This window comes from Onychostoma macrolepis, chromosome 25 (assembly GCF_012432095.1).
Source record: "Onychostoma macrolepis isolate SWU-2019 chromosome 25, ASM1243209v1, whole genome shotgun sequence".
Lineage (NCBI taxonomy): Eukaryota > Metazoa > Chordata > Actinopteri > Cypriniformes > Cyprinidae > Onychostoma > Onychostoma macrolepis.
Window position 1 is genome coordinate 9,770,533 of NC_081179.1, and position 13,430 is coordinate 9,783,962.

The 13,430-nt window shown below is 41.1% G+C and overlaps 3 protein-coding genes across 6 annotated transcripts; 2 read left to right on the forward strand and 1 right to left on the reverse strand.

Annotated features, from left to right (window-relative positions):
- Window positions 1-777: 777 nt before the first annotated feature.
- Window positions 778-3,870, forward strand: ccdc113 (coiled-coil domain containing 113). 3 transcript variants are annotated; one of them, XM_058766427.1, is made up of 10 exons: window positions 782-871; window positions 1,231-1,275; window positions 1,493-1,611; window positions 1,844-1,961; window positions 2,201-2,356; window positions 2,440-2,595; window positions 2,678-2,914; window positions 3,093-3,200; window positions 3,392-3,547; window positions 3,636-3,870. In XM_058766427.1, the coding sequence occupies exons 1-10, from the start codon at window positions 803-805 to the stop codon at window positions 3,744-3,746; spliced, it is 1,275 nt and encodes a 424-aa protein (XP_058622410.1). In that variant the 5' UTR covers window positions 782-802; the 3' UTR covers window positions 3,747-3,870. The 3 variants fall into 3 exon arrangements, with proteins under 3 accessions (XP_058622411.1, XP_058622410.1, XP_058622412.1); XM_058766428.1 differs by lacking the exon at window positions 1,231-1,275 and having other exon boundaries at window positions 778-871; XM_058766429.1 differs by lacking the exon at window positions 1,493-1,611 and having other exon boundaries at window positions 800-1,275.
- A 21-nt stretch (window positions 3,871-3,891) lies between these two features.
- znf319b (zinc finger protein 319b) lies at window positions 3,892-11,130 on the reverse strand. The gene is made up of 2 exons (XM_058766426.1): window positions 10,444-11,130; window positions 3,892-8,460 (listed from the first exon to the last, which is right to left on the reverse strand). The coding sequence occupies exon 2, from the start codon at window positions 8,177-8,179 to the stop codon at window positions 6,341-6,343; it is 1,839 nt and encodes a 612-aa protein (XP_058622409.1). The 5' UTR covers window positions 8,180-8,460; window positions 10,444-11,130; the 3' UTR covers window positions 3,892-6,340.
- Window positions 11,131-11,296: 166 nt separating this feature from the next.
- usb1 (U6 snRNA biogenesis 1) lies at window positions 11,297-13,410 on the forward strand. Of its 2 annotated transcripts, none has more exons than XM_058766433.1 (7): window positions 11,297-11,792; window positions 11,887-12,089; window positions 12,170-12,353; window positions 12,646-12,699; window positions 12,792-12,909; window positions 12,993-13,076; window positions 13,186-13,410. In XM_058766433.1, the coding sequence occupies exons 1-7, from the start codon at window positions 11,683-11,685 to the stop codon at window positions 13,288-13,290; spliced, it is 858 nt and encodes a 285-aa protein (XP_058622416.1). In that variant the 5' UTR covers window positions 11,297-11,682; the 3' UTR covers window positions 13,291-13,410. The 2 variants fall into 2 exon arrangements, with proteins under 2 accessions (XP_058622416.1, XP_058622417.1); XM_058766434.1 differs by having other exon boundaries at window positions 11,487-11,792; window positions 12,804-12,909.
- Window positions 13,411-13,430: the final 20 nt, after the last annotated feature.

The following is a 13,430-nucleotide window of genomic DNA, read 5'->3' on the forward strand; positions in this document are numbered from 1 at the left end:
GGGAGGTCTGATGGTATCCGGTTCGGGCGTGAGATATCTGATATCAGCGGCGTAAACAATGGAGCGCGGTGGCCGCTGAGCAGCGCTCGTTCCCCGGCTTGTCAGAGGTGTTTAGACCGCCTGGAGATCCAAGGGTGAAAATGAATGGTGGATAGTCTGTTAAATGCCCTGGCAGTGCTAATATCGCATGCAAAGCTGCGAATATGAAGTCTAGATGGTCTATTTTGGATCTGTATGTGAGAAGTTTTGTGAAAAGTTATTTGGTTTAAAAATAGACTTTGAGTCCTAGGCGGGGGGGTTTGTTTAAATCTAATTATTGTGGGTTAAACCCCCCCACCACCCCAAAGGGGCCTCAAATCCCTAGATCCAAAGCATAGAGATCCGAGAAGAAAATCCAGGATGTGTTTCCTCTCAGTCTTCAGTCTGTAGCGATGGATGTTGGAAAATGCAGACCACCGTAACTGAGTAGAATATAACTAACCAGCCTCTAAGCTTAGGATATTGACTGAATATAGAGAGAGAGAGAGAGAGAAAGAGAGAGAGGCGGTGGACTACAGATCGATGTTCTGCTCGACCCCCGTGAAAAACCGTGTCACCGTCGCTTGCGTGAAGTCGAAATGCAATAATCGCGAAACCCGTTTTTAATCCCTTCTGCTTGTGATCGGGGTTCGGGTTTTCCGGACCAATCCCCCCGTGCTGCTGCAGGAAAAAACGGACTGCAACGGTTTGACCCGGAAGCGCAAGATAGCTTTATCAATTAGCATTGAACAGCCGGAAGTACAAGATGTAATGGCCACTGGGCATGTCCGTCCGTTGCTATGCACCCATATATGACAGACTTCCGTTTCCATTGATGACAGAGGAACAGACAGTGCGTATTGACAAGTTCTATTTAGAAAATATGCATTTTGAGGAAATGCATGACCTAGCTGTGTTTTCCACTGTTTCTATTTCATTCATTTCAAAAGAATAACAACACATGCAGTTTTGTACAAATGCTTTCACTTAGCGTAATAAACAATTTATTCAGGAAACACATACATCTGTAAACGACATTATGTATGTAAATTTTCTCATAATTGTTTACAATATGGATTAGTTCACTTTCAGAATGAAACTACTGTCATCATTTACTTACTCCCCACTTGTTCCAAACCGAGTTTCTTTCTTCTGTTGAACACAAACGAAGATATTAAAAAAATAAATAAAAGAATGTTGGTATCCGAACAGGAAAAAAATTACTATGGAAGTGGTGCTCATCAACTGTTGTGGCGGGTGAGTAAATTATGACAGAATCCTTTAAATAACAAATCTGATGTTAGTTATTTATTTATTTAGCTACTCTTTTATTTAAAGGACTTTCATAAATATGGCATAACGTCTGTTATAATCTGTCCTTAAATAATGTCATTTTTAATGTTTTTTTTCATGGAGTATCACAATAATGACTTTATGTGTTTATTATTTTAATATAAATGATTTAATGGCGAAGCAAACGCGCGCACGATCTGGGATGGCATTGTTTACCTTAGCAACCATGGCGGAAACGACAGAGGACGGTAAAATCAACACAGATAAAAAACAACTTGTTGAACTTGTGGAGGACTTGAAGTAAGGCACAAAAGTTTAGTTTTTAAAAATCTTGACTTATTCTTGCTGTCATATTTGCCAAACGATAACCTAAATTGCTCGTTTTAATACTGTTATGTAGTTGGCTTATAACGGGGACCTGCAGCGTTTTAACTGATTCTAAACGTTTTATGTCTTGTTCTGTCAACAAATATTTTATATTATATATTATTTTAACATTTAAATAAGTCACTTTTGTTTTCCTGAATTTAAGACGCTCCAATGCAGCGCAACAAGCAGAAATCGATATGTTTGAGCGATATTTTAGTCTGCTGGACCTACAGCCTCAATCAGAGAATTATGAAACAGCATCACAGATAGAAATGGCAACGGTACGTATTTCATATACGATGTGTGTTATATACGTTTTGAATAATTTCTCATTATTGTAAACAAATGATTAGAGTCATGGCGTTCAGTACATACGTCCACTCAAATTTTGAGGTGAAATATTACTTGTGCATGTAAATTTTTCTTAAGTTTTATATATGTGTGTGTGTATATATATATATATATATATATATATAATTTACATGACATCATTCGTTCATTATCAATCTTTTGATACCAGAGTCCTGGAAGGAAAACTAAAGCACGCACTCCAGAGAGACAACAGCTCCTGACACTAGAGCAGAAATGTGATGTCGCCAAAAGCATGCATAAACAGATGACTGAGGATTTGAAGAGAGCAAAAGACTTTTCAGAAAAAGAGCTGGACAATTACAAGGTCATTAAGAGAGAGAGAACAAGCTCATGAGGCTATTACAAATTCATTTCATACGCTTATGTAATTGATTCTACCCTCTTTAGGCAACTCTGGAAGAAGCTGATATCCACTTGGCGGAGGTTAAAAAAGAATGTGGCCAGTTTGATCGTGATGTTGGTAAAGCACTGCGGGATAAAAAGTGTGTGACGATGAGTGCTGAGAAGGTCATCAGATACATTGAGGATAAAGTAAAGGCCAAGGTAAAAGAAAACTTCAGATTGCAGGTTTACCCTGACAAGAATAGCGATTTAAAATCACAATAAATTGCCCACATTTTGCCAGGAAAGCCTGATTGAGAAGTTGCATCAGAAGAATGCAGCACTCCTCGCATACAAGAAAAAACTACAAATCCAGTTAAAACAACAAGAGGAGATGGGTGAAGGGCTGACAGCTTTGGACTTTGAGCAGCTCAAGTTTGGGAACATGAAATGTAGGAAGCGACTGGATGAGCAAAACCTCAGACGTGTGGAACTCAAATTACTCGCAGGGAAGACCCTGCATGTCTTGAATTCTAATAAGGTGAGATGCTCAATCAAGCATAATGTGGTCCTGACAGCTTAAGATGTCAACTATGTGTTGAGATACACACCACAGTATTGTAAGGGTGATTGTTATAGGGAACTGTTGGCCTTGATCAGACCTTAATCTAAAACTGTGGGTGTCTGGAGAATTGTTTTTCAATATTTTCATCTTGCAGGAGAAGCTTCAGACCTTGACACATGAGTCAGATGTGCTGAGCAGTGACACTGCTTTACGGGCGAAGTTACTGATAAAGTTTGAGGAGGAGACCAAGCAAGCAGAGGAGGTCAGGATAATGAAATTCGTTATATGCACTTCAGAACCCAACATCATGGCAGTAAATAAATAAAATATTCAAATTCTGTTAATCTGTCGACCATTATTACAAACAACAAAAACAGACTAAAAGACATTTGTACTATTTGGAGCGGTACTCCACTGGCCCAAAGCCATAATATGGATTTCTTTTCCTGACAGGAACGAAACAAAGCAGAGGCTCTGAACAGGAAGTTGAGGGGCCAGTTGGCCGATTTTCACGTACCACACGTCCTACAATACATCAAAGTTAAGGAGTCTCATGGTCAGCTGAAGAAGAGTGTTAAAGAATGGGAACGCAAGGTGGAGATTGCAGAGGTGAGGATTCTTCAAACATTTTTTTTTTTTTTAATATATATATTTTTTTATTCCAAAATTGTGTTTTTTAATTACATTATTATTCCAGATGGCACTAAAAACACACTCAAAATCCTGGGACAAGCTTAGGATCACTGCTGGAGCCAGAGCAGTTCCTGCACGACATGCAGCCATAGATGCTGGATTGTATGGATTCTGAAACAACAAAAACTAAACATGTCCTAAATAACCTCAATGCCCAAGATGATGTCAAAGATGTCCATATATTTTCAAAACAAATGCATCAATATGAAGAATAATAAAATGAACATAAAAATGACACACAACAATGCATTATTAATGAAAAGGTTTATTAGTTAGTGCTGTGTATATTAAATGCTACATACAGATATTTCAGCATGAATGTCACATCAACCGCCACATGGAGTTTTCTTACTAGCTCATTCACAATCTACAATTTGAAAAAAAGCTAAGGAGACGTATGTGCACTCGGAAGTGCAGATACTTGGAACAGATTACGGGAACTAACACAGCAGGCATGCACGGGGTGGAGAGGTCTCAAAACCATAGAGGAAGGCCATCGATCTTAACGTTCCCCCGTGGTCCTGAAACGTCTGCCAAGAATATAGATATTTATATAGAGATTTTAAACAATATTATTAAAAAATTAATATACAAACGTGAAAACATAAAAAAAAACACAACATAGTTTCCAAATCCAACTGCTCATTGATTCTTAATGCCTACAGTTTAAAAAAAAAAAAAAAGCCCCCTTGGTATTTAAAACAATGGATAAATAGATACTATGAAGCAGAAACAAATTGGAGGCAAAGGGCTCTGCGGAGAAACTAGACGCCCCTGCTTAAGGCCAAAGTGTCACTATCACCTCTAACCTCGCTGTAAAGTACTAGGCGAAACCTAACTGCAAGAGGGAGATGCTCCTCAAGGGCCAATGGTCAACATATAATACTGCATAAGCAACAGAGCTGAGAATGTCATTTTGCCCCAGGTAAGATGAATGTGGGAAATTGTGATGTGGGAGGGAAAAAAGCAGGAAAATCAAGACTTGGACAGCTTTTCTTATCAAATTCAGTTTTGTAGACCAATAAAAAAAGTGGTAGCTTCTTCTAATATTAAAAAAAGCAGAGTATGCGATTCAAAAACCAAACATTACTCGAGTGAGTACCACTTACCCTCTAAATCAAATATGTATATACTACGATTGTAATAAGTGTCAGTTTAAAAAACAATTTCTCAAAAGAACGTACTTGTTATCGTTTGATGAGTATGCAACACAGACATTCACTAACAAAAAGTTTAAGTCAAGGCCTTAAAGGCCAAAAACAAACACTTTCCCTCCTGGATTCTAGGGGGAACTGAAAATCCATTTTGAAAGTCTTTGATCTTACAGTTTTTATAAAAGAATAACAAAAAATGACTCGCCGTCATGTTGCGAAAGGCAAATGACTGCAGGCAAGACACGGTGTTGGCAGATTAGAGATCAAACACATGGATAAATCTATACAGCAGAGGAAGAATGACACTTAGGGTACTGTACAAGTAGGCCTACATGAATCCTGTATGGGGGGAGTGGGTGGCCGGGCAAGGGGCAAAAACCTTTATAAAAACAGACTCAACTTTCACACAACCTTGAACACACCAATTACAATCCAAACTACATCTACAAAGAGGCTGAAATAATTTTAAAAAGGCAAATCGGAAACAAAACTTAAAAGAATGTATGAATCAGAACTTCACATGAAAAGCTACTTATAAAATTGTGGTGCAGTTTAAGAAAGACAATGCAATATCTAATGACAGGACTGGTAAACAAGTTGCATACATACTAACTATGTACATACAGTAATACAGGAAGCCTTTTCAGGGTTTTTTAGGCAATTTTCAGGACAGCTGTACTGATTCTCATGTTAATATGAACTGTTTGTATACAAGATTGAAGTTTACATTTCTATATAGATTCTATATATTTACGTATAATCTCAGTGAAATGTAGAGACCGTCTGAGATCGTTATACTTCTGCTGGTTAACGATCTGTCCCGTTTAAGTTCTGGTACAGTACAAGTGATGGTTTTTGGTACATACCATTAGTTGCCACAACGAGGGGAACGTCAACATTGACATAGAGAGACAGTTTCAACAGTTCATAACAGCACAACTTTGTCCCCCTTTTTGTTTTGTCATTAGCTTTGGGGTGAACTAAATGCAAACAGTAGGCTGCCAGAGGTGCTCCAAATATATGTACAACGTACTCATATTGGAGCAAGGCTAGTGATCAGAATAGAGTTATTACGTCATAGAGGCACACAGTAAGCAGTATTTCAACCATACTAGGTACTACCAAAAATGTATAGCTGATTTAATATGAAGGATCAAGACTGAACAATTAGTTGCAGACTGAATCGTTTTTTGTCTTGTGCTCTAGAGATCTGATGGGGGCATTGTGAGCCATGTCAGGTCAAGGAGCCACAATGCAGGGCAAATGCCACCTTACTAGATTAGGATCACAGTGCTATCTGGGACAGAGCTTGGAGATCTCCCCTTGCCTTTTCCCAGGATTCAGATATAAACAAACAATAACGATAACTTTTTGTCGATAAAATCCAATTAAACAATGCCTCTTGATATCAAAAAGGGAATAACTAGTTGAGCATATGCATGTTTAGAATAAAATGAGGTATTATCAGGTTACTGGGCCTTGTAAGAATTCATTCAATTGGGGTAGTTTGCGGAGATTGCTCATACCTTTGCAAATGGTAATCGGGGGGCACAAATTACTGAATGAGAGAGGACACAGGGTACCCCCCACCTTCAGCTGTGTGCTGGACAGTATGCTCCTGAAGGGCTCCTAGATCAGCGAATCGCTCTCCACACCATACACATTTAAACTGGGCATCTCTCGCATGCACGCTTTGATGCTTGGCCAGGTGTTCGCGCTGCTTGAAGCCCTTGTCGCAACTGGCGCATTTGTAGGGCTTCTCTCCGGTGTGGACGCGCCTGTGCCGCTGCATCTCCGAGGAGTACTTGAAACGCTTCTCGCAGTCGGGACACTTCAAGGGCTTTTCCCGGGATGGGTCGCATCGATGCTGTACGAACTCTGAGGAGGACAGGAAGCGTCGGTCACACAGCGAGCATTTGAGAGGCTTCTCGGTGCAGTGGGAATTCTGATGGCGCTGTAGCGTGGTGGCCTTTTTGTAGGCCTTTCCGCACACGTCGCACTTGTAGGGCTTGTCTGGATTTGTGGGTGTCGAGGAGGACTCACCACATTTGTGACGGAGCAGCTCCCCGGACTGGCTGAAGCCCTTTCCGCAGGAGGCACACTTGAAAAGATTGTCCATGCCGTGAACGTGCTGGTGGTACAACAAGTGGGACGGCTGCAGGAAGCCCTTGTCGCACAGGTTGCATTTGAAGGGGCGGTCGGCGGAGGGCTTGTGCGTGCGCCTGTGGCGCACCAGGGCGTACTGTTGTTTAAAGCTCATCTGGCAGTCTTCACAGTGGAATGGGCGTTCCTCCGAGTGGGTGCGTTCGTGCTGTCTCAAGTCGGACGGACGCTTGAAGCCCTTCCCGCACGTGGCGCAGCGAAACGGCCGAGCACCTTGCGGCTGACACTGGTGGTGGAGGAGCTCGGAAGACTCTTTGAAGTGCAACTCGCAAAGGTTGCACTTGAACAGGTGCTCACCCGAGTGGGCATACATGTGACGGACTAGGTGGGATCGGTGCTTGAAGCTCTTCTCGCACACCGCACACTTGAAGGGCCGTTCGGAGCTGTGGGTACGCTGGTGGTGGGCTAGGTGAGAGGACTGGCTGAAGCTTTTGTCGCATGTTTCACATTTAAAAGGCTTCTCGCCCGTGTGGACGCGTTCATGACGGGTGAGCTCAGATAAGTGACGGAAGCCCTTGGAGCACACCGAACACTTGTAGGGCCTGTCAGGTTGCGAAGGTTCGAATGTAGGCTGGCCTGATGTCCCGACGGCAGCGCTGCCACTGGACGACGCTTCGTCGTTGGATGGTTGCCCTGGAGTGGCCGTTGACGAAGTTGGTGTGGCATTTCCAGAACCCGGCCGATATGTTTTTTCACATATGGAGCATTTCATGGGGTTGCCACTGTTATGGGCATTGTGATGCTGCGCTAGCGAAGTTAGCAGGGAGAAGCCCATCTTACACACTCCGCAAACAAAGGGTTTCTGTTCCACCTGCACACACTGGTGCTCCAACAGGTCAGTGGCTTGGTGGAAGATTTTCAGACACTGCGTGCACTGAAACGAACGGTCTTGGCTCACCATGCACTGGTGCTCATGAGGATTAGCCAGATGGGAGATGTCATGGCCACACGCACCACATTTGTGTCCTCCCTCGCTCCCGACATGCAAAGAGGGCTGCTGCGCTTGTGCCGGATGCTGCTGCTGGTTGTGCTGCTGACTGTGATGCTGTTGTTGTTGTTGTTGTTGCTGCTGTTGTTGGGATTGTTGCTGCTGCTGCTGTTGTTGTTGCAATGCCGTGTCCGGCTGGAGGACGATGCCGTAGACGGTGCAGCCCAGTGTGTCCGCCCCTGGTGGGATGGTGTGCACCACTGGAGGCGGGGCAACAGTATGCTGTTGCCACGCCTCCGTCATCCGGGCTCTGGTGTACGGATTCAGCTTTGAGCCGTAGTTGAACCTCTTTCCAGGCGAATTCAAGGGGAAGGGATTGTTGGACTGCCCACGATGGGAAAGGTGGGAAGGCAAAGAGGAACTTATTTTGACAGTTCGTGAGAATGACAAATGAAGAAAAAAATTCTATGTAATAATGTTTTCAGGAACACTTTGTGGCTTGATATAACAGCGAACTGACATGGATGTGAGCATCAGCCAAAAGTGCAAATGAGTTTGCCCTTCTTCATCACCTTCGTACAGCCCTATGGGAGAAAAACAAGAAAACTGGATGAAAAATGTGCAATAAAACAATGCACACATCTTTAGGGGAATTCACACTGCAGGGCTCCACAACAAGGAAGGCTTGTGAAACAGTTTTGATGGAACAATAAATTGCCTCATCATACAGTTGTTGATCTTGTACATGGCAATTTAATGCCTTGCAAATTTAAACTTAAAATTAACATGAGTATTGTCGTTGCATATTTTGCTGATTTAAATGTTACCAGTGTAACATTATCTAACCGGCTGCCAAAAGACATTTTTACACTGCCAAGTTAAGGCTGCTTTGTTCCCATTTAAAATTCAGTGTAAAGATACAATGGTGCAAAAAAAACAAAAAAACAAGCTAAATTAAGCCTGCTCTGACCCACCTTGTTCCCTAGTATCAAATTGTACAGTTGTAATTGCTGTTAATGCATTTCTGCCACCTCTCAGTAGCATTTAATTAGTCTAAGAAGCACTTCTGTGTCACCCTTGAAGTGTGAACTTGTTTTGTTGAAACGGATATCAAAACTTATTCTTGGAAACATCAGTAAGACTAGGTTAAAAATTACATAATTCATTCTTTTTTTGATATTGAAAAAACAAATCAAGATTCTAGGAAAAATATAAATATATTTTCTGGCATATAGAAAATATAGCTGAAATTAAAATGTGTGTGGGCAGTATAGTGCAAAAAAAAAAAAAAACATCTACTGGTCTGAATGGGACACAATAAAATATCCATATTGTTCAACAATAAGAGCCCTGACACCGACAGTGGCTTGCATCACTAAAATTGACCATAAGACATAATTTTCTGAGAAAGCTGGCTATTTAAGGCAACACGAATTTAAAAAAACTGCTGGTGATGCAACAAAGTGGGCATCAACTTTTTACAAAGAAACAAAAATAAAACAGCAGCACTCATGTGATTCACATCATGATATAACTGGTTACAGCAGGAACGCCTACTACATCAGCAAAGTGACTTGAGGATCTTGGCAATTTAACCACTGCTAACGTGAATGGCCTTAATATTTACTGCAACAGCTGGCTTTAAGTCTTGGCTGAATGGTCTGTAAAGAGATCTAGGCTACATCATTTCCACCAATGCACATTTAAACTTAAACTTCATTATACCTGTACATCAGCTATCTTTTATTAGTTTTACACCAAGTAATGATTGTCTTGGGAGTGTGTGTATGTTTGACACATTTCAGGGTTTTGTGCTGCAATGCAAACTTTAAATAAAACTAAACTAAACATTTCAAATCATATCATACTAACTTAGAATATTAAGTGCACACCTATATTCTACCTGAGCACCTGATAAACTAACAACGAGAAAAGACAGTATCATATGCACCAAATGAAATCTGATCACAGACCAGCTCTCACCAATAATAACAAAGGTACGAGCATCTGTCTGGTACCCCTCAGGTTTCATTTTGGATAGCGAGATGGACTGTCTTGCCAACAGATAGCATTTTGGGGCATCACAGAAATTAATATGATACCCAAAAATGCTGTCCAGGTAGGAAGCTCACTATGTTTGTGAGACAGTCCTATTGTATCAATCAACACATTATAGCCTGTGTACAAAAGGGGTACACCTGTCCCAAAGCATGCATGCACGGTTAAGAAAATGTAATAGCACAGAACTATTTGTAACGAATGACGCTCGATCGCCGCGTATTTGTTTACACACAATTCGCGCAACACACATTCCCGTTTTTTATCGCGGTGCATAAAAGCCGGTGACAAAATTGTAACGTTGGGTAGCACTAATATTTATGTCCAACACAGAACCCAAAAGATTATAAAACCGGCGGGTTTTTTAAGACACCTGGAAGAAAACACAAACACACAGCTTTGCAAAATGGCTAACGAATATTTGCAAGCTGGCTAACAGGCTAACTATAGCCTTGCAACACACACACACACACACTTCCTGCTACATTTTGTTCAGATATGCATATTACCTTTTTCATAAGCGGGTTCCACGCATATTTATTCTCGGAAATATAAGTTTAATAAAAAAAAAACAGCTTATGTTGTTTCTGAAGGCCGTAAATCCTCCCACCGATCCGCGGTCTCGGCTAGGCCGCACCCCCTGGCCAGTGCCTACGAAAACACGCGAAAACCCTGCCAACTCTCCGGATCTCTCTTGGGTTGCTCCGCAAAAACCCGATAACAGTCTTTTCGGCGTTTGCAGCGCATTTAGGGGAGCCAACAGGCGAGGATGGTCCGACACATAGTGTGTTTTATTTGGGGCTGGGATCAGTGACCACCGAAACCCCCGACAGCCGCACGGGAACCTGAATAACACATAATTGGCATCCTCACAAAACATACCGGAACTTCATTAATTTTATTCACAAACGGCATTTAGATGTACATAATCATACTAAAAACCTCATTATTACGCATTATGTGTGTCTGTCGCTGTTTCAGGGTATAGGGGCAAATTGTTGTTTTATTATAACGCTATTGGATGAATAATTGTAGCACACGACAGGATAATAGTTCATATGAAGCTTCAATAAGAAAATCAGCGTCAACATTTTGTTCGTGTGAACATTTAATGGTAATGTTTATGCTAGGATGCAAGATTAAGTTTATGTATATAGGCTTAATGCCATGATGACCAGCTGTAATGTTTTATAAGGCAGAATGCAAAATAGCCGGAAGGTGACCCCGGAACCATTTGAATTAATCTTTGCTGTAGTAGGACGCTGTGATGAAGCACCGTTTGTTTTCTTGTGATGGGAGGTCCGAATCTTTTCCAGAATCGGTTCTTTCGAATGGTTATTTTCAAAGAACCGGTTCAAAACGTACCTACGCGCTCATCCACGCTTTGAATAAAAAATGTAATCCTAAATAAAACGGATGTCGCGGCTGAAAAAAACTATTTTATAAACCCAACATGAGTCGTTCGTGTGATTACATAATACAATCAAGTAGCTCAGAACCGCTCGGACCGCTTCGTTCAGATTTGTGAATGAATCATTCTGACCGGTGCTGTGAACCGGTTCAACTGATTCATTGTAAATGATCCGACTCATAAGAACGATTAGCGCTGTGAAGAAAAAGCAACGTTTTTTTTCAACGGAAGCACTTTGCACGTCACAATAAGAATGTCATCACGTATCTGAGCTGGTGTTTTTCTAGAAAAAGTTGAATACTCTGGTGCAGCTTTTTAAAAAGGTTTTTCTTTTAGCATGATTGTCAATTACAGTAGCAGTAGCAGTTCTGAAGAGGAAACTGAAAGCTCTTCAAAAGATGATTCCTCACCTTTAAGGAAAAGAGGAAAACTTGACACTGAAACCAGGTTTGGTGCGTTTGATCTTCTGTTTCTTGATTTAGTTTTATTCTGACTTGCATTTCCAGAGCTCTAAGTTCCCCTTTTACTTCAATATCACCAGTGAACCTTTGGATCGTGGATCTGTTAAAAGGAAAGCTAGCAAATCAGCCCACTTGACACCTCGCCTGCCTATTCCTGACACCGTGAAGGAGATGTTCAGAGAATCTGAAGAACAGTGGAGCGATAAAAGTGAAGAGCATGAAGGACGACAGCGGTCCTTCCAGCATGAGCGGGGCAACTGGGCTACATACGTGTTCTGTCCTTGTAAGCATTTTCCTCAGTGTATTATTGAGGTAGACACTGTAATTTTTCTCTGAATGACCTTTAACCCTTTTTTTTTTTAGATGATCCTGAGGAGGCCTTTCTGGAGCTACTCAATGAAATGATGGAGGTTGCATCTGCTCAGAGCATCCCTCTGACCTTGTCTGAAGAGTTTCACCTCAGTCTCTCAAAAACTGTGGTTCTGCGGCATCACTGGATCCAACCATTTATCCAGTCCATTCGGACCAGTCTGACACAGTTCCAGAAGTCAGTGCTATCTAATCAAAACCTCATTAGGGTTTTTCACACTGTGTTTACTCTGTGTTATCGTCATTCTGAACACCGTTTATAACCCCAGGAAGAGGAACATATCACGCAAGTAACTTAGAAGCATTGGTTTTTACCTGGGGTTATGTGAAATGTGAAGCAAGATAACCAGGATTGCACTTATCCAGGGTTTAGAATGACTCATGGTTAACTATTTTAAGTGTGAAAAGCCCTACTGTTTCATTATGCCTTATGTTAGTTGCTGGGTATCTAAGTCAGATTGTCTTCTCAGGTTTTTTTGCGTGGCCGATAAACTGAGGGTTTATTCTAATGCTGAAAAGACTAGGTATGTCATTACTCTAACTGTTAATGACCCAACTAGGATGTGTATTATTTATTTCTTCATATCAAATAATAGACTGTTTTAATGGCATTAAGTTGTTCATGTAGGACCTTTCTTGGTATGGAAATCTCCACTGGAAAAACTCAGTTGCTTGAGCTCATCAAAACAGTGGATGAAACCATGAAAGAATTCAACCTTAGCACGTTTTATAAGGTAAAACCTGGCATTGAAATAATTTGTGATTCAAATACAATCAAATTTAGATATCATTTAACACTCTTCTTTGTCTATTTTAGGATCCTTCTTTCCACATAAGCCTTGCTTGGTGTGTGGGCGACCATACGGAAAGACTGAAAAAAACATGTTTATCACAAATGCAGGTAGGAACCCAAACACAGATTAAACAAGGATGAGTATTGATTAAAGGCAAAGGTTGTGGATTTGGGCTGTTGTCATCTGAACTATAATAACCTGTGTTTTTTGTCATAGAGTCTCGTTGACGCCCATGAAGATGGGCCATTTTACATACAGCTCAACTGCACGGAGCTTCGCTGCAAATCGGGAAATAAGGTCTTTCTTTTCCCCCTCCAGTGATCTTGAAGCACTGTTTAGAATGTGAATTTCAGGTTTGCTAACATGTATTGATGTCAACATTTGTGTTTTAAGACTTTTCATATTTAAGCAAAATAAAACAAAGAATTGTACTAAAAAACACTAGAGATCTCTTTGTTACA